This window comes from Dermacentor silvarum, chromosome 7, assembly GCF_013339745.2.
Source record: "Dermacentor silvarum isolate Dsil-2018 chromosome 7, BIME_Dsil_1.4, whole genome shotgun sequence".
Classification (NCBI taxonomy): Eukaryota; Metazoa; Arthropoda; class Arachnida; order Ixodida; family Ixodidae; genus Dermacentor; species Dermacentor silvarum.
This window is the reverse complement of record NC_051160.1, coordinates 54,838,654-54,858,260: the sequence shown is the minus strand read 5'-3', so window position 1 is coordinate 54,858,260 and position 19,607 is coordinate 54,838,654. Positions and strand designations below refer to the sequence as shown.

Below are 19,607 nucleotides of genomic sequence, written 5' to 3'. Positions count from 1 at the left end.
CGCAGAGACCGTTGTTCCCCTGGGACGGCGTTGGTTTTTCATCTGTCGCATGCTTTTAATAAACCCCCTTATCACCTTCAGTAATTCATTTTTAATTATAGCGCAATTACGTGGCTACTAAATATGCGAAGTTTGCAGCTGCTGATCAGGTGATATTATGAAACTTTTCGAATCCTGCAAAAAGCCCTCCTAGCCGCTGCAACGAAAAAGTTTCCCACTTTTTCGATGGAAAATGAACTCAGTGCTTTTGGAGCACAGGCAACCACTTGTACAAGGAACTTTGGCTGTTGACATCTTATGACGGCGTTCAGTCTGCTCCGCACAAGGCGAACCATGCGATTATGGTTGATGGCGTTCGCTTTCCTCACCACATCATCGATACGGCAAAACTAAGGTTAGCACGCAAATAGGTTGGCAACCCTTGTTTATGCTTTCCTTGGCCAAGCAGATTACCGAGCCGTTTTTCTGCACAAAAGATGAACCTTTGTCGTGCCATCCCAAGGAGACTATAGCGAAGTCTGACGAAAATTCTCATCTACGTTACAACAATAGTATACGCAAATATACACACAGCAGCACAGTGTTGTTTCTTGCGCATGCCTGCTGCTTTTGACAAAGTGATGATCGCGCCCGTTGTGTTCGCGCAAGCTACATTCTAACATGCCTGTGATAGGTGGTGGCCAATGTTCTGGAGTGCAGACATCAGAGTGACGTCAAGGGCACGTCACGAGGCGTAATCTTCCCAGACATAAGGAAGATGGTTCGGCTTGCGTGGCGCTGACCGCAAGACGTCATAAGACACCGAGTGACATTTCTTGTACACGTTTTTTTGTGCACTTTTTATAAGCACTTGGTTCGTCTTGCAGCGAAGTGACAAACTTTATCTGCTGCGGGGGCTAGGGGGAGGAGTTTTAGTGGATTTCAGAATTCTCGCGAGATCACCTCGTCAGTAGCTACAAACTATATATTGTAAGCACTATTAACGTACTTCGTCGTTTTCATTTGTACATAGCCATCATTACCTTCCCTCTTCTGCTACTACTTCGCGCATGCTGGGGCGTTTCCTTTTTGGAACAAAAAGCGCTCGACAGCTTGGTCAGTCTCGGTCTTATAAAGTGGTGGAGGTACGTCAAGACCTCGACGTCCTCTCGCGTTCCCGTCCTCCCTGGAGCTACGTTCCGGTCGCCGCCTGCGCCCAGTTACCCCTACAACGATGGACACTTCCAACCCCAGCTCTTCCGGCGCCTCTAACCCTACCACACAAAGGACTCCGCCTGTGGTCGTCTACAATATTGTGAAAGGTCACGTATATGCACTACATAAATATATTAGCTATTTTCACTAATGAGCGAGAAAATAAAACATATAACCTGTTTCTAGGCGTTTATTGCTCTATTTTACGAATTTTCTGGCAGTCTTCGCAATTACACCTAGTATAATAACTACGGCAGAGAAAACACAGCAGCACAAGGTTTTTTTAGGGTCAAGATTGTTTTTATTCCTAGAGCGCTCCCCTTCAGCCCATGACCAACATAGCCGTCTTCGCATCTGAAATAAAGCATCAGATATTGAGTGCCGAGCAGATAAAACTGAGGTAATAAATCACGGGAACATTGCAAAACGTGTTCTAGAATGCTGATAAACCTTACTCACGCTCACTGGTGGAGGATTTGTTCCATATGTAGATAATATCAGCGTGCAATTTTTTGCCCCTGAGTAATCCCGTTCCAGGATAGACTATAAACGATTGGTCTAGAGGCAAAATAACCGTCATCTACATTATCCCACTGAACACACATTGGTCTAGAAGCCGTCTTCAAGACGTCTTGACAAGATAAGCAAGACGTCTTGAAAGCCATTTTAAACGTTTACAAGACGTCTTGAAGACGTTTTGGCAAGATATTAAATACTTCTTCAAGACATCTTACCAAGATTTTGTCGGACGTCTTAAAACGTCTTGTAGCCGTCTCTAAGACCGTCTAATGCACCGCCAAATTTGGGATACCAGACGTTTTACAAGACGTCTTGTAGACGTCTCTAAGACGGCTAGAAGACGTCTTGCAAGACATCTTGGGAACGTTTTGAAAACGGCTACAAAACCTTCTCCTGGACGTGTTGAGGATGTCTTAAAAACTTTTTAAATGCTTTAAACGTCTACTGGTCAACTAAGGCATGACATTTTCTAGTCGCTCGTATCTAGCTAAGCCCTAAACATTGTTTCACAGTATTTATAGTATTTACAAAAGATAGTGACAGTGGAAATATACTTAGATCTAAAGTGGAGAGGATGTGAAATCTGAACACGACGTAGGTTATTTCAACACAGAATGTATTCCATAAAGTTACGAAATCTTCACTTTGAAGAAAAAAAAAAGTGAAGAAACAACTAAGCAATAAACATGGTACGAATATATACACTAAATAGAGTACAACGGACTTGACCTCTCTAAACTTTAGTTCAACACCTGATCTATCGTCAGCTAGGGGAGGGGAAGCACTAGCACAAATATGACATTTTAAATAGTCTCCAGAAGCTAAAATGAGGTAATATTGCAATCCAGATGGTCTGTCTCCTTCCGATGTCAACTATCCAACAAAATGTTGCCTACCTTCAGTGATCTGGCTAGAAACAGCATACACTGCCCATTACGTCCAGGAAGACCCAATATCATTTTACTTACCTTGCCAACACTGATCTAGATTTGCAGATGGAATAATATCAAAGCCTCCTGCAACACTAATACAGAATGTTTCCTTGCATGGATGTTTGGCATGCACAAGAATTTAGATACAGAAAACACCCTTCCATTATAGCATTAATTATAAAGGAATTGAGTGTCTCCCTCTTATCTGCCACATAGAGAAATCAATGAGGATGTTCGTATTCCTCGCAATATTGAAAAAAAGGTTGGCTTTACCGACAGCACCAATCCCTATGGCCCATTTCTTACAACCCACCATAGCAACACTCAAATATTGGCAGAGCCACAAAAGCGATAAACACGTGTCAAAGCCACGTACGCTTAATATAAAGCATGATTGTTCACACAAATGAAGCGCTAAAGTGGTCAAAGGTTTCAAAGAATTTTTAATAAATAAGTAACACGCCACCACATAAGCAAAATGTTTCTAATGCACCTCCTAGAGTTTTGCGTTGTGGCTGGTTGTTATAACAAATTGGACACTTCACGATTCAGGGAACTGGCTTAGACATTTCCACAGGCTGATGCACCCACAGAAAATTCAGCGTGTTCCAATGATGCTCGACCTCAGATTACCTGCAATTAGAAGGTTAGACAAAAGATTAACAATTATGTTACAGTGAAACTTCGTTATAACGAAACGGGATATAACAAATTATTGTATACAACAAAATGAATGACATTCCCGCTGAAATCTCCGAGGATATCCATGTTCTTATAACCTCGTTTCAACGAAGTAAGCTTATCCTGCCAATAGATACACCAAACTTCAGTTTTCCCCGAAAAAAGAAATGTACGACCCTTGCAGGCTCGCTTCTGCTTTCCGCAGGGTAGAGCACACATTCGTTGCCGATGTTTAAAACGTTTATGTATTTGCGTTGAATCCACCCTCGAACACTGGTCCTCGTCACCACTACGCGTAGTTGCGCATAAGCAGACTCTAGATCGCCACTGCAATTCCTCTCACTGCGGCACCGCGCAGGCTAGTTAGTGCAGCTATAGGCGTGGCCTCGGAGATTGCGCCGGTGCAATTTCAGAGGCCACGCCTCCCTGTGTGTACCACGTGCTGCTCGCACACGACGAACATTGTTGGTGTCGCAGCGTGCAACCTATTCAACCGCGTCGCCGTTTCGCCGGTTTCGCGATGCTAGAGACGACCCAACTCAAAGCGGTAACGAAAGATCATCACATTGAAACAGAAGGCAGCTATCGTAAAGGCAATCGTGACAGATGCTAAGTGGTGTGTTAAGGACGCCGAAGTTTCCTTTGCTGTTTTATTAGAAGTTCAGCGAGCACGTGGCCATGTAGTACTTCTGCTGGCCGAAAAGCCGTTTTCTTCTGTACAAGTTCAAACTTGTGCGCGACATTGCGCATATATTGCAGTGAACGGCAGTAATGAATATAGTGACGTAATTTTGGCTCCTCCTTCAACTTCGCTATAAAAATATTTTATTGCATATGACTGAAGACTTCCCACTCAGTTATACCGCAGCCTTGTTCGCAAACAGTAACTGTAAGAAATCCGACCTAGGTATCTTCCGTACGCAGATGCAATAATGCCATCGCTGCGATTCGGCCTTATCTGTAGCCTCGGTAGCAAGCCCCCGAGATATACCGTGAAATCCGGATTCTTGGCGATAACAACAGCCTTGTCCAAGAAGGCCAGTGCCAGGTTGGAGGCTGCCACGTCCTCCGCAACTACGTCGCAAGCGACATTTTTCGTTTTCAAATCATACACATGCTGCAAGCCCTTTTTTGAAATTGCATCTTTTGTTGATTTAAACGTAGTAGCAGTTTGCGCCGAAAAACAATTCTACACCGTGTCCACATGTACCAGTTCATGATGAAACGTGCAGGCAGGAACATATATGCGCCGCGCGTCACAGGTTTTCAGAACACGTGACAAGGCCTCCTTTTGGGGACATGTTGAATGGCAGCGTCGACTCAAGGACGCGCGGCCAAGCGAGGTCACTGGTCAACTTGAACGATGTTATACGCAACGAATGAAACACTTCCGGGGTAACCGCACTCAGAATGTTCGCGACGTAATTTGAGCCAGGCGCTTAGCCCGGATATTTTTTTTCGAGGGTGGGGGTGGGGGAGCTAATGCATCGCGATCGTCCTGACTGCGGTGCTTCGTTCTTTTAAGTTCCCAGGCGTCGGAGAAGCGTTGAAACGCGAATGCCCATAATAGCCGCACGTTCGAAGGGTACGCGCCTTTTTTAATAGGCGACGTGCCAGGCACAAAAGGGAGCAGGGCGCAGACCGTAAAAAAAAAAAAGCCATATTTGGAGAGGGGGGGGGGGGGGCGGAAGCCCGGTCACCCACACCCACCTGATACGCCACTGCCCTGAGCGTCCTGATTTAGAGCAAATTTGCCGGGATCGCTGTAAAATTTTTGCTTTAATCCTGGCGACCAGATTTCTGACAACGACTTGCAGAGATTACGTCCGAGTGAGCATAACCGGAAATGTTCATTCGTTCGACGAAATATCGTTGAGGCCTGCCACATTGCCGGTCACACGCGCCCTCGAGCTCGCACGACCCTCGCCTATGTCCCTTGAGTGAGCAAGGCCATCGCAATTGTTCTGAAACCCTATGAAGTCAATGTCCCACGTTTAGGCCCACTATAGTTGCAGCATGAACAGGCAGATGTGAAGATTCAGAAGATATGTTCCAAGCATTGTATACAGAACAGCCTGCGCGAATCACGACTATCTTTACATCAGCGAAAGCAGTCATTCTGAAAGTGCTTGAAGCATGAAATCTATGTCAAAGATATCAATTAGAAATGAATCAGAAGTGAAGAAACAATGTCGTTTGAATTGCACTTGGGGAGCACGTGGCAGGCTGAATATGCCACCGACGAGTCAAGGCTTCTATCATTGCTAAGGAAAGTGGATTTGAAGGGAGTTTCTGGAATCCCTTGCTATCCAGACTACAAAAAAACTACAGAAAAACGCTGTATCGCAAAGATGGCAATATCCCGCCTGCATACGCAAAATGTCGTCGTTTTGAGCAGTTCGTGTTGTGAACAAGGCTTCCGTGCGTCCAATTCTTATTACCACTTTTTGATCGGCGTCCTCTGTTTTTTTTTTCTTGTAACATGAACTCCAGAACCAAGAGAAAGCATTAGCCAGATGCAGCACTGAATTTGAATTTATTATCCTAGCTGTTGCGAAGTATGGAAGTCAATGTGAGCAGAAAAACTGAAGACGGCAAAATTCTACGTATTAATCATTCTTGTGGTTTAAATTAGGAAAGATAGATTTGTCAAGAACCAAGTGAAGCAGCATAAAAAAATTTCGGTCCAAACTATCAGTTAATGAGGACACAAAAATACATATGCCACACATACAGGTCACACTTAGAATTTATTTATTTAAAGGCGCAAACGATAGGACATTACATCCGTGTGTTATTCTGAAGGCCAACATCTTGTTCTGTCATTACTGAGGCCATAATGACGTATTCACCTTCTGTCATCCTCGCCTCAGTGGTAAGCTCAACCTACTCAGCGGTTGGTTCAGCTTACCGGTAACAGCATACTCAATTAAAATGACAATTACATGACAAGCGCCATGGGCTAGTCATATCACTACTTCAAACCATTACGTTATTAGGCGCCTGGAATAGCATGTCAGGCGAATAGCCAGGCTAACATCTCCAGCATCTCAATAAAGAATAATTCTTTTTCTCTCTCTCTTTGTTACACAGCAAGCAGCTTAATAACGAAATGGTTTGAAGCATGTGGTATGACATGGACCATTGCGCTTGCCCAAGTGCTATCTGCCACATGCAATGTTTTTTTTAAATTTGGTTCAGTCTAAAAAAAAAAACCTTGTAGAATGAGAACATACGGTATGTTGTCATTCTACATGGTTGACATTCTACAATTTTAAGAACATGTGGCAAACAGCACAATTGTGCTGTCCAAATTGTTCTAAATTACTCGATGAGGTGGCCTATTCTACGAAAAATCAAAACGTTTAATTGCACAATTGACAGTTACACTAATTAACTTTATTAATTACCTCATTGCACATATTTTAATTGTAGCTAGTGATTATGCCAGGCATATCGACTTGGAACAAATTCTGAGGATGGCAGCGGTTTCGAGATATGCGGTATCAAACTTGCAGTAAAAATGTAGTTTTTTACCTTAATTTTTGAGAAAACACTGTTTCATACATCGAAGCACACACTAACTGGAACGCCAATGCATTTAGGTGGACACATTCAAAGTTATCATATTGAAACTAGCGTAGTCCTCAAATCTCGGTCTAAGTCGATATGCATTGCATACCCACTAGCTACAATTCGTCGATTAAAATATGTGCTGCAAAGTAGTTTGTTTATTAGCGCAATTAAGTAAATTATTCGGAAAGCATATTGGTTTCTCGTAACGTAATGGCCGCCTTATCAAGTAATTTTGATCAAGATTTATAATTGTGCTATCTGCCACAGGCAATTTAAAAAAAATGGTACAGCTAAAAAAAAGACACCACGTATATGGACACATAATCCGCTCTGGAACAATAAGGCGGCCTGACTTGTAGACTATATTTCCGCATGTCTAGGGCACAAGAGGAATAAGAAATGACCTTTTCAGCGTTGCAAATAATTAGTCTTGCGATAACACAAGCTCATCGTTATGTGGATCACAGGAAACCACTCTCTCATGCATCGTTCTGTTTTCCAGCGCTTCAGCTTGCTGACAGAACGCTGCAAGTGTCTGATTTTGCTCAACGGTTGACGCTACGGGCGAGTAGGGACATATACCTCAATTTATTTAATTATCCAGTTACCTCACGGGTTCCCACTGGAACATTAAATGAACAAGCATTTACCATATGCCGTTCTAGTATTGCCGCTACCGTATCCACCAGCTACCGGTTGGTTTGCTTGCATTGCCTAAAAAGCACGCCACGCGTACAACTGGCGCAGCTTAGCGAGCAGACGCCAACCAGACTTGTGCCTGAGAACGTCGCGGCAACGGTATAAAGCGATATATAGCACTATGCTAAACGTTCGTAACAACATAAAATTTCAATTTCCCTTCCCTTCCAGAGAAGTGCGTTCAGCGATCCCATAAAGCTCTGATAAAATAACGGGTAAACAACAAACAAAGCAACAATTCACAACAGCGTGACCCGCCGCGGTGGCTTAGTCGGCTAAATGGTTTTGGCTCGTAAAACTCCCGAAAGAAGAACACAACAGCGTGGAAACGCGTAGATGGCCTGGCGATATTTCTTTAACCAGAGAAACAAACAAGGAAACAAGATATGGGGCATGCTGAAGGTGCGCAAATCCCGTCTGCGGCGGCCGCATTAGAATGGGGCGAAATGCAAAAATGTACGTGTGCTGTGCATTGGGTGCACGCTAGAGAGCCACAGGTGGTAAAAACTCATCCGAAGTCCCCTACTAAGGCGTGCTTCATAATCATATCAAGCTTCCGGCATGTAAAGCCCCAGATTTTCATGAATTTTAGTTACGAGTTCACCTAACGTTTCGTTTTCAGCCCGCGAGATTTAGCATATTCAGATTATGACTTGCGGTAGGAACGCCGCTGCGAATTTAAGCCATGCACAATTTATGGGTTAAATTGATAGCGCGAAAGAAAATTATGCGCAAAGCGGCGTGTTCCCGAGTCTCCATCCATGGGCAGGCACCCACAAAGATCGCAATATTTTAGAAATGCCTACCAGCAATCAATAGATTCGAAGCGTGGGTGAGTGTAGCTCGACCAAATGCGCAGTACACAGTTACATCACCGTCACTAAACGCAAATGAAAAGAATAAAACAGGTGAGTCACACGCAACCAGTACAATGCGAGTTGAAACACAACACGTTGCAAGCAAGCGCAGTAACACGCAACAGCAAGCGCGCGATTTTACGCGAGAACAATGGGGATCAAGATTCGAGGCAAAATATTTTTGAACGACGCTACCGCGTCAACCAGGAATTGAATAACAATAAACATGCCAAACAAATCATGTCGGCTACGCAAGTTTGCCTGATCGCGTTCGTGATCGCCAACAATATTAATGCGGGAATAGTGGGCCACTGGAAGAGCAAGCAGCGTAGTTGTGTATCGCCAAACGAGCGACACTAGTTGAAGCCCTAAAGTTTCGGCATGCGTACAGCAGCAGCTGGGATAAGCCTGTCATGAGTAATTAACTCTCCTTAACGTTTAAAAATTATGGGGCTTATACGCGCCAAAACCACTATCTGCATTATGAGGCACGCCAAAGTGAGGGATTCCGGAATAATTTGGACCACCTGGGATTCCTTAGCGTGTACCTAAATCTAAGTACACGGGTGTTTTAGCATTTCACCCCCACAGGGTCACTAACTGTCCCGAACGCATTCCACGGACTATGGATGACTGCAATATAATTAGGAATTAAATTTGTCAGTGCAGCGCTACATCTCGCACGTTATAAGGATCATCGAGAAAAACACGAAAACGCGTCATAAAATAGTTATTCACAATGTGGAAAAAGCAAGCATTATTTTATCTGTGACAAACATGTATCAACGCTTAATTTAAGACGGCGACAAGCTCACAGTATACTTTTCGAGCGCGTCGCGCAGACGTGACATGCCCACACAAAGGGCATTTGGGGGTAACAATTCTCAGAAATAAGGCACTTTCGTGCGGTACTCACTTTTTTTTTTTTTTTGTCCGTATCGACGAGGCAGGATGCGCTTTCCGAGTCAAAGAAGCCACGCCGCGTACTCCGAGGGTCAGCAAGGGTTCTTGGTTAACGCATCGAAGACACAAAATGGAGAACACGCTCTGCCAGTTTTCAAAGTCGAAAACAAACGCGCGAACCGACTTGCCCGAACAACCGGCGCCGCTCCCGCCGTGAAGGATGTGAAACGGAAAAGATTGAGAGGGTAGGTCGCGAGAGAGAACGGCAAAGGGAGGTTGAGCTCGCGCGACCAAACCAACGCCCTCTCTCATGGCTTTCGTCACGTGATAGTTGGAGGCGTCTAGAGAGAGTGGTTGTGAAGAGGAAGAGGCGCTATGCAGCCAGGGCCGCCGGGCATGGGGGAGGTAGAAAATTCCAATCTCTTCCTCCTTCCATGTCTGCCAGTCGCGGCGCCGTTAGCCTTTCGTTTGCACGGAGAAAGGAAACTCCGGAAACGCGCTCGAGCAGAGCGCTCGCACTGAAATGCGGAATGCTTGCAGCGTTAGCTCCGGATACTTAGGAATGGTGAAATCGACATTCTCGGCAATCGCTACACAGATTTCGATGACGTTTCTAGCATTTAAAATAAAATGTAAAATAAAGTATGGGCTGGAAGCAGATGTTGATTTAATGTCGGCGCTGTCTTTCGAAAGAGTCTCGAAAATTGGAAAGCATCACGTTTACAACTCTGCGACATAGCAATACTAAACGATATCGCAATTTTGTAATTTGCACCTAATAACACGTCCAAAGCAGACAAAATAGATGCAGTATACGCGGCTCTGAAAGATACCGCTAATTATCGAATGTGCCTTTTTTTGCAATGTCCTTGTAAGCGTTGTGATAAGTACACGTGGACTGCAAACTTATTGCTAAAGCCAGCTTGCCCGCTTTAAGCGCTCCGATCTTGGTAGACGCTTGCATAATACCCCCGCCACGCATCGGCTGTATATGGCTGCACTGATCATGAGCTGCGGACCAACCGTGCTCGGGCCTGGTAACTGCAATATCGGTCTTGTTACATATTGTTACCAATTGGTTAACTTAGCGCTTCTATGTATGTGACAAATATTCCAAGTAAATATACAAAGTAGGGTCATTCAAAACATTTCAAAGAGGTCGCAAATAAACTTTGCAGTATTAAAATTCCTGGAACGCTTACTATAATATGTGGTGCACTTCTAAAATCGCCGTGCTGTGGTTGCAAATAATTGGGCAAAAGAAACACGTCTAGGTGAAATGCCATGCTATACTGCTCTCCCCCCAAAGTACACATAATTATTTATACCGCCAATTTTAGCTATAGCTTTTGAGCGTATATAGGTATTTAATTTGAAAGAGCGATGAAATGAACGATTCAGTCTCATAACTTCGGAGTACACGACGGTGAAAAGCGTTATAAGGAATTGATGAACTTGCGATACTATAGTTTTTACTACATGATTGAACAGCTGACAGCGGAATTGTGATGCAGCTCAATGTGCAGATTTCGGTAGGAGCGAAAAACTGTCAAATAACGCGCTGGCGTGGAGGTTGAACTAGCATCGTGCGAAAAACGCCGATTGCGACCGCCTGCAGAAAACCGCGCAGGTAATAACTCGAGCGATCTTCTGCCACAAAAATATATAATCGGACTCACCTATTCATCTATGTGAAATTAACGCTCACACTAAATTTGCGTAGCTGCTCAGCGTAGGCACACGTTTTCCGTTACCCGCCACGGTCGCTAAGTGGCTATAGCATCGCGCTCCTGAGCTCGAGATCGCGGGTACGATAGGATCGAAACCCAACAACGATCGTGTACTTAGATTGATGTGTATCTTAAAGATCCCAGGTGGTCAGAATTAATCCGGAGTCTCCACCTACGGTATGCTTGATAGTTTAGGCACGTACAACCGTTGGATTTATTTTTCACTTTTTCTGTTTTCTCAATTAACGTGGTTAAAGGCCTTGGGTCTTGCATGTATGCTGCCTTGAATCTAGCATATTTTTTTTTACGTTTGCATCATGTTTTTTTTCTTCATGAAATACGTATAGACGCTACGAATGGACCTACAGTGCAACAACACATGTGCAGCTAATGTAAATGTACACCTTACAGGATGGTAAAATGACAGACCAAAAGAAAGGCAGTGCATGTGCACGTTTTTAAGTACCGGCTGTGTGACCAGTATGGGTGCTAGATATCTAATAACCGTATAAAGCTGCGGAAAGAACTGAAATGCATATTTTATACATATATCTGGATAAGGATCCGCACAGATATCTTCCAGACGTTTTTACAAAACGTTTTCTAGCCGTCTTAGCAAGATGATAGCTTAAAACAACTTAACAAGACGCCTTCAAGCCATCCTTCGCAAGACGTCTTCATAACGTACATATAAAGACGTCTTGTAGCCGTCTTGAATAGTTGTAGACGTTCTAGTTCATTTTGGCTGGTCCAAGACGGCTACAAAACGTCTTGTGTTCAGTGGGTATCACTGCAGTAAACACCAATCCTTCATCCTACGTCCATGTTCAGATTTGCGCAATGCTCTAGGCGGTTTACATGCCAGAATTAGACTTATGCAAGTCTTCTGTTAAAATAACGCCGCGGCCATAAAACGAGTTCTCAAAGAATTTCATCTTAGCTTCTTTTTGCTGCACCTTGCGACAGCTTACAGCACATCTCACCTATCAATGGTGCCTGTTCATTTAGCTAAGGGCAGCACTGAGCAATTTCTCAAGCTGCGTGACCTATCAAGTACTACACCCTTTTGCTGCCAGTTTCATCAAGCTTCCTTCTCAACCAGAGCTGCCATATCCCCTTTTGAGCCAATTCTGTGCAGCAAAAATTTGTCTTTCAGGCATTAAAGCATCCCCAGCTACCTGAATTCTTCGAAAGTAGCGTGAACAAATACTGGTGCGCAATGGTGCCTGACGAGGAGACGCAATCTCGCGGTGTTGTTTGCTGAAGACCTGGAAGATAGGATGTTACGCTGGGAACGTTTAGGACCAGCGGGGAACATTTAACGACCCTGCGCTATGATGACGACATTGTTTTATTCATCAACGCTGGACATGGCTTACAACGAATTATTGAGGATGTGAAAGGCGGAATATGGAAGAAACTTATGTAGACCACCCTGACAAGAAAACTAGACTATGTGAAAAGGAGCCAGCAAGAAATGTGAGGTCTGTACTGGCTGTGCTAGCTCGGCTTAGTTACGTACCAATTTGTACAACAAGAAATCCTGCCGAAACGATTTCATGATGGGTAGCTAACGTTTTGCGAGAGTAAGTTAACTTACGCCGAGTCACAGGCGACCCAGGTCTCCAGAATGAAATTTTGTGGGCATTTATTGTGCACTTCATCATCTGTACATTATCATCGTCATGCGTGTGCGCCTCATCTTCATCGCGCGTGCGGGCGCATCATCATCATCGTGGACTGTGTCGAAGGCTGTTCAGGCTGGTTATGGGCGCCGCCCTTATTCGCCGTGCCATCTCTCAGGCTCAATAAAGGTCCGCCCTTACTGTGACGTCACAATTTCTAGAATTACAAAGAGTTGGGGCCCATAGGTGTAGACACTCGCCAAGTCATGATCAGCAGCTAGTCGATATCTTCGAAAGTATAAAATAGGTGCACAGTTTCATAACTTACGAGGCTTAAGCTTCGAAAATATGCACGAAGCTCGAGAATGCGGTGAAGACCATGCATTGAGCAATGGAACAAAAAATAGTAGGCATAACATTTAAGAGATCTGACTGTGGCAGTGTGAAAAAGAGAGCAAACCGTTGTAGCCTATATTCTAGTTCAGATTAAGGGAAGGACTTTGATAGGCATGTAGTGCTTAGATTGCCCGACAGGTGGTGTAGTAGCTTAATAATAATAATAATAATAATAATAATAATAATAATAATAATAATAATAATAATAATAATAATAATAATATATTTTATTCACTTCAATTCGTACAAGGAGTTCCAGCCTGCATAAGCGTTGCCGCTTGTGTGCAGAGCTGGGCAGCCAAGTTAAGCACATGAAACAACAGCAAATAAATCATAGTAGAAAGAAGAGAAATAAAATCAACCAAATACGCAGCAATTCCTTGGGCGACGTAAGAACAAACAAACAGAAACCAACAGTACAAATGAAAGCAAATTTTCCACCGTGCACACTTTCGTACACGAAATGAAAACACTAAGAACATGGCAAATAGTAAATTACCTCAGTCTATATTATCGTTCAACCAAGGTCGAAGGAACTTCTTAAGGTCTTTTAATCCGGTAATGCTCGGGAGGGTGCGTATTTTATTGAAGAATTAAGGAACATAGTAGATGCAGGTTCTTTTGCCATAAGCGGTGAAGATGCGGGGTATGACATAGTTTTCCGAATGACGGAGAGGCCGTACTTTAATGTTGCAGATTTTGAAGGAGCTGTGAAAGAAATGCTTGTATAATATGTCAAAGATAAATTGCTTGTGTACAGGTAACATGTCAAAATGTTCTATAATGGCTCTGGCTGACTTATCGTGATAGTTGGTTCCATAGGCGAGATTGGTTGCAATTCTGTGCACTATGCGGCTTAGTGTGTTCAATTTATATAAAGATGCAGTTCCGTAAATTGTTATTCCGTATCGTAATATGGACTCTCCCAATCCCTTATATACCATTTTTCTAACGGATACATCACATATAGATCGTAAAGCATATATATAAACACACACTAGGCGCAAGCGTTTGGCTAACTCTGCGATATGTAAGTTCCATGACAGTGTTTCGTTAAATGTGACACCAAGATATTTGAAATTGAATTTGAGTTCCAAAGGTGGGCATGAACAGCACGTACAATTCCTCTCATGAAGGCATATATTTGAGAATGTTCTAAACACTTTATATGGGCTATGAAAACAAAGTAGGCAGGTTTTTGTAGTATTAATAAAAATCTGATTAGCGTTGAACCATTCTACCAAAAGATGCACATCCTGTTGCATCCTGTAGGAGGCTTCTTCATACGTTTCACTTGGTATCGCCAGGGCAGTATCATCCGCGTATAAAAACAGTTGTGAATTCAATGGAAGACAGGTCATATCATTGACGTAAATATTGAACAACAAGGGTCCTAAAATTGAGCCCTGAGGAACACCTGTCGAAACGTTCAAAACTGGGCTGTATAATCCGCCTACATGGACACATTGGGCTTGATCAGCAAAATAATTTTTGAAGAACAACAGGTACGGACCTCTGAAACCAATGTTCTCGAGTTTATCTAATAATAAATTGTGATTAATAGTATCAAAAGCTTTTTGCAAATCTATAAAAAGTGTAAGGACAATGTTATTGTTATCTATGTCTTTACAGACTAAGTCATGAAAATCCTCTAGTAGGTTTACCGTACTTTTGCCTTTGCGGAAACCATACTGAGCTGCATTTAGTTGATTGTACTTGTCAAGAAATGATGTCATGCTAACATGTATAATTTTCTCCATGATACAAGCGAGGGAGGACAGGATTGCAATGGGTCTATAATTATTATAATCCTTTTTGGAGCTTTTTTTGTGCAATGGTCTTACTACGCTTATTTTCATGTAAGTGTGAATTTGCCCAGTTATTAAAGTTTCATTGATAATGAAAAGTAATATAGTTTTAAGTTTGTCAAAATGCACTTTGAGATCCCTCATCCTAACACTATCATAACCTGGCAATTTTGTTATTGACATTGTTTTCAACACATCCCATAATTCCGACTCAGTGACAGTAGGCATGTAAGCTGAATGAATGCTCGAAGCAACTGCAGTAGAGTTCGCCATTTTCCTTCCCTGTCTACACAACAAGGTAACAGATTCTACAAAGTGCTTATTGAACTCAGTGGCCAATTCTTCCTTGTTTTTATCTGGAAAAGCCGGTTCTAAAGTGTCATCAATGCTTTTCTTGGATGGTTTTCCTAAGGTGGTTTGCACCAATTTTCCATGTTTTTTTTTTTACATCCCTACTGCATGCCGAGAATTGATTCAGCTGGTAATGTTTTTTTGCCAGTCGTATTTTTGCTGTAATTTTATTTCGCAGTTGCCTGAATTCTTCTCTTAGTACAAAGTCATGAGGGTGCTCATTGCACCTTCTTAAAAGTTTACTCTTAATGTAGGATAGCTCAATTATTTCCTTGTTTATCCAAGGGCTCGCCTGATTTCGCCGTTTCAGCCTCACCTTAGTTTTCGAGTTATTGTAAATTGATTGCAGTTGTTCCACAAGGAGTTCGTAAGCATATAGGTGATTTTGCTGCAACAGGGAATTCCAGTCATACAACTTAATTTATCTACTTTTCCATTATTAATTACAAGCCTTTCTGCAGATCTCTCCTGTATCGCCATTTTACTAACTTTTAACAACGTACGGGAGACAAAATAATGATCAGCAACTTTTTCTTTAATAATACAGCCGAACGTTTCCTCTTGCGTTGTGGTTGAACTGATATGGTCAATGCATGTCTGTGTAAATTTACTTCCAAGAAATTCTTCTCGCGTGTAGCCCTGAATTTTATTCTCCAAGCCAAAACTGGCCAACAACGTTAAGTACTCATTTACACCTACCTTATTAGTTACCGAAATGTCAATATTTAAATATCCTGCATAGAATTTCCTGCAATAGAATGTTAATAGTCATGGCTAGGTGGTGTATGCCACCACCTGATATAAAGGGTTCAGCCTCATCTATCCATCCATCCATCCATCCAGCCATCCATGTGCGCCACGAGAATAGAACGAGGGTGCCGATAGATAAGGTGTTGTTACGAGGCTAGGAAATGCGCTTTTTGACTGGTCAGTAAATTTCTACGTCATCTGGAAATACGAAGTGCATGGCTCAAACCAGCCAATTAGTTGAGGTATACAAACAGAATCGTCTGTTTCACTCAAAGAGTATCCGAACAAATTATAGCAAGTGGTGACACCTGGTTGGTGCAACGCACTAGTGGCAAAAACATAGTAAAAGGGGAAGCCAGTGATATGATGCTGACACCGTCAATGCTGACCGAGGCACAGATTTTCGCGTGCCCCTCTCAAGAGAGTTGTGTTTAGACACAGGAAACGGCTTCAATAGTGATTATTCGTAATTATTACACTTCAACCTGTGGCACAAACTTGGCATGTGCATTGGTAGGCGGAGCACACCAACACTACTTATGCACACCAGCACTGCTTACGCACGCGTAAATGCGTGAAGACTAAAGCTGTTGAGCACGACGCATAAGGTACATCTTTGTCTTTGTTTCGCCACTACAGGTTAGTGTCGCACTTCGGTTGCGAAACCGCCACTCATTGTCTCCGCAAGACAGCGCACAGTAAGAAGAGCAATATCAGCGTCCAGCCTGATCGTTGTGGTGCACATTCATAGCAAGTCATTTCAAGCAAACCTGCCGACATGCGACTCAAACGTACTTCCCAAGACACTGCCTCTGCGCAATAGACAATTACGATACAAAGAACTGTACAATGCGTTGGCGGGCTAGTCGGTGCGAATCCATAATTACTTGTTTAGCGCAAAAACAACGGACACGTGAAAGACGCCTTGTCCTGTCGTCTTTCACGTGTCCGTTGTTTTTGCGCTAAACAAGTAATTATGCAAAGAACTGTACTACAATTAGAACATGGTCGACTGACGTTACCGAAATTTAGGCACTCGCGGGTGCTATAGCATGTCAAGAATAGTGCTCACACGTAAATGATATGAGTTGGCCGATTAAGCACTTCTACAAGTAAATGCATTCTGCGGAAATCCTAAAGGTGGAAGAAGTTTCACGAAAGGAAAAAAAAAGGTCATACATCTCAGAGTGACACGAAGGTAGAAAGGAAACTGATATAAGGGTTTCCCTTGCACATTTTGTGCTTTTATGAGTTGGGTGGAAATTTTCCCCTTACATAAGTATTGAGTACAGCCAATAGAGAAGCCTGAATATAAGGGAGGCGTATCTGCAGAAAAGTGAAACAAAAATTCCTATAAAAATACGAATTTCCATTTATCTTTGGAAAAAGCTTACCAATGGTCCTTACTTTTAGATGATGTCACATCGTCAACGTGCCTTGAAAGTTCCACACTTCATTGAAAAGGTTGCTGTGTCCAGAAGGCAACTTGAGAAACAGGTCGTCGGTAACGAGCCTCCATACAACATTGGGCTACAAACAGAAGCAGAAAGGCTTTGAAAAATAACACTTTATGACTTTTTACTTGGATCAATCAATCAATTAATCAATCCAAAACTCTCATATGAGCATCCCGTTGCGCAGATGTATATTATTCCTATCACTATGGTGATGATGCAGAATGATAGAACAGAAATGGCATTTTTCTGCTGGAAATTAGGTTATGGGGGAACAGCCATCCTTTACATATGCAGCCCAGTAAAGCACAAAATAAGGAAGCATAGAGGAAGCAAGCGAACTGTATACTAAAATACTTGGCGCGTAAAAGAAGCTATCGCTGTGCTTTCATTGTCACTTGTTTTGTAGGCACAAGTTCGCCCACTTAAAAGTTAGTTTCGTCATTCATAGTTTTGCTACTCTTGACGTTCACTCCAGCATGACAATACACAGTTAGCAAGTTAGAACCTGATATTGAAAAATAGAGCAACAGAATTTTTAAAAAGTGGCAGAAATAAGCGATAAATATCATACGTATTAAACGTCATAAACAGCATGTACACATTGTAAAGGTAGCATTAGTTAAAACCTTGCTGTCAATAAAAAAATCATATATTGAGAGAATGGGAGTACGTTTTGAGTATTAGAACGTCGAGGGGAAAAAAACTTGCAACATTAGGTAGCTAATTAATAACACAATATGATACGCCACTGTTTAAATACTTGAATATTGAGGGGGAATAACCTAGGAACATTAGGTAGCTAATCAATTATGCAATAGTATATCGAATGAACATGTTTACAGGAGGTGTTAATAATAATGTTGAATACAGAGACAACATTAGGTAGCTAATTAATTACACAATATTATACAATGGGTGCACTGTTAAATACTTGAATATCGAGGGGGAAGAACCTAGGAACATTAGGTAGCTAATCAATTATGCAATAGTATATAGAATGAGCATGTATACAGGAGGTGTTACTAATAATGTTGAATACAGAGACATTAAGTTAAAAAGAAAGTGCCGGCATACGGAAATCAGTGAAAAAAGCAGAATGAGGAAATCAAACTTTGTGCAACGAGCTTCTGGTAACAATGCACTCGCTCAGGTTCACTTTCTTATCACTAATGGGAAGGATGAATTCTCAAAGCAACTGGTTCAAAAGGGATATTCATTGAGTGTGTGTGTGTTTATGGAAGTCTTCGCCGCATTTCAGTTCAGGATATTCTATTCCAATTAATTCGCTTTCTTTCCTTGAAAGAGAGACAAAAAAAGAAAAGAGTTTAATGGAGGGGTCTTCTGTTTGTATCTAGAGGTATCAATGTTAAACTAGTTATGTAGAAGCTGATGCACTAGCTTAGCATGGGCTTGTTTTGCTCACTTTTGTATTCTCAGTTTGCTGAAGTAATTTGGCGGGCTAGTCTTTTAGCACAAAGCCTGCCCACGGGCGTTGTTGGCTGATTGCCGTAGTGGAAAGGTAAGCCAGAATATGATCTTTAGATGCAGTGAACGAGTTTTGTTTAAAATGGCCAGTTTACCAGAGAATTAAAAAAAAAATATTGTTTTTCCTGCATACAGGCACATTTCGGAGAGGTACAAGTATTATACGATAAACGAAAGGATATAATATTCGTATAGACAAAACAGTTATAGCCAGGGGTTTAAGTGCAAAGTTGTCAGCACTGTATGCAAACAGAGCCAGTAATACGGCAACTCTTTGTTAAAGCAAAGTAACATATGGTTTCGAAGTGACGTGCACTCGCTCTGACTGAGCGCCATGAGGCAGCATGAAAAATTAAAATAAATTCAGAAGTTGTACGGGATAGCACCACAATATCAATGGGAGGCCACGTCGTGGTGGGGGTTCCTGATTATTTTGACCACCTGGGGTTCCTTATCACACACCTAAACTAAGTACACAAGCGTTCTTGCATTTCGACTTCTCAATCTAAATGCAGGTGCCGCGGCCGACAATCAAAGCCACGACCTCGAGCCTACAATTGTGGTTTATCACACAAATCATTTGCCCTAACCAAGATGGCGTATATCGGACAAGTACCCTCATTTAGGTGTCAATACGCAGGCCG

General features: G+C 42.5%; 1 protein-coding gene across 1 annotated transcript in view; it reads right to left on the bottom strand.

Moving 5' to 3' along the window:
- Positions 1 to 1,481: 1,481 nt before the first annotated feature.
- LOC119458868 (transient receptor potential cation channel subfamily M member 1-like) overlaps positions 1,482 to 19,607 on the bottom strand; it is a 96,754-nt gene continuing 78,628 nt past the window's right edge. The window contains exons 28-29 of the mRNA XM_049671479.1: positions 17,429 to 17,551; positions 1,482 to 1,548 (exon numbers count right to left, since the gene is read on the bottom strand). Of these exons, the coding sequence (XP_049527436.1) occupies positions 17,441 to 17,551 (111 nt within the window). The 3' untranslated portion in view covers positions 1,482 to 1,548; positions 17,429 to 17,440. The remainder of the gene's footprint in view (positions 1,549 to 17,428; positions 17,552 to 19,607) is intronic.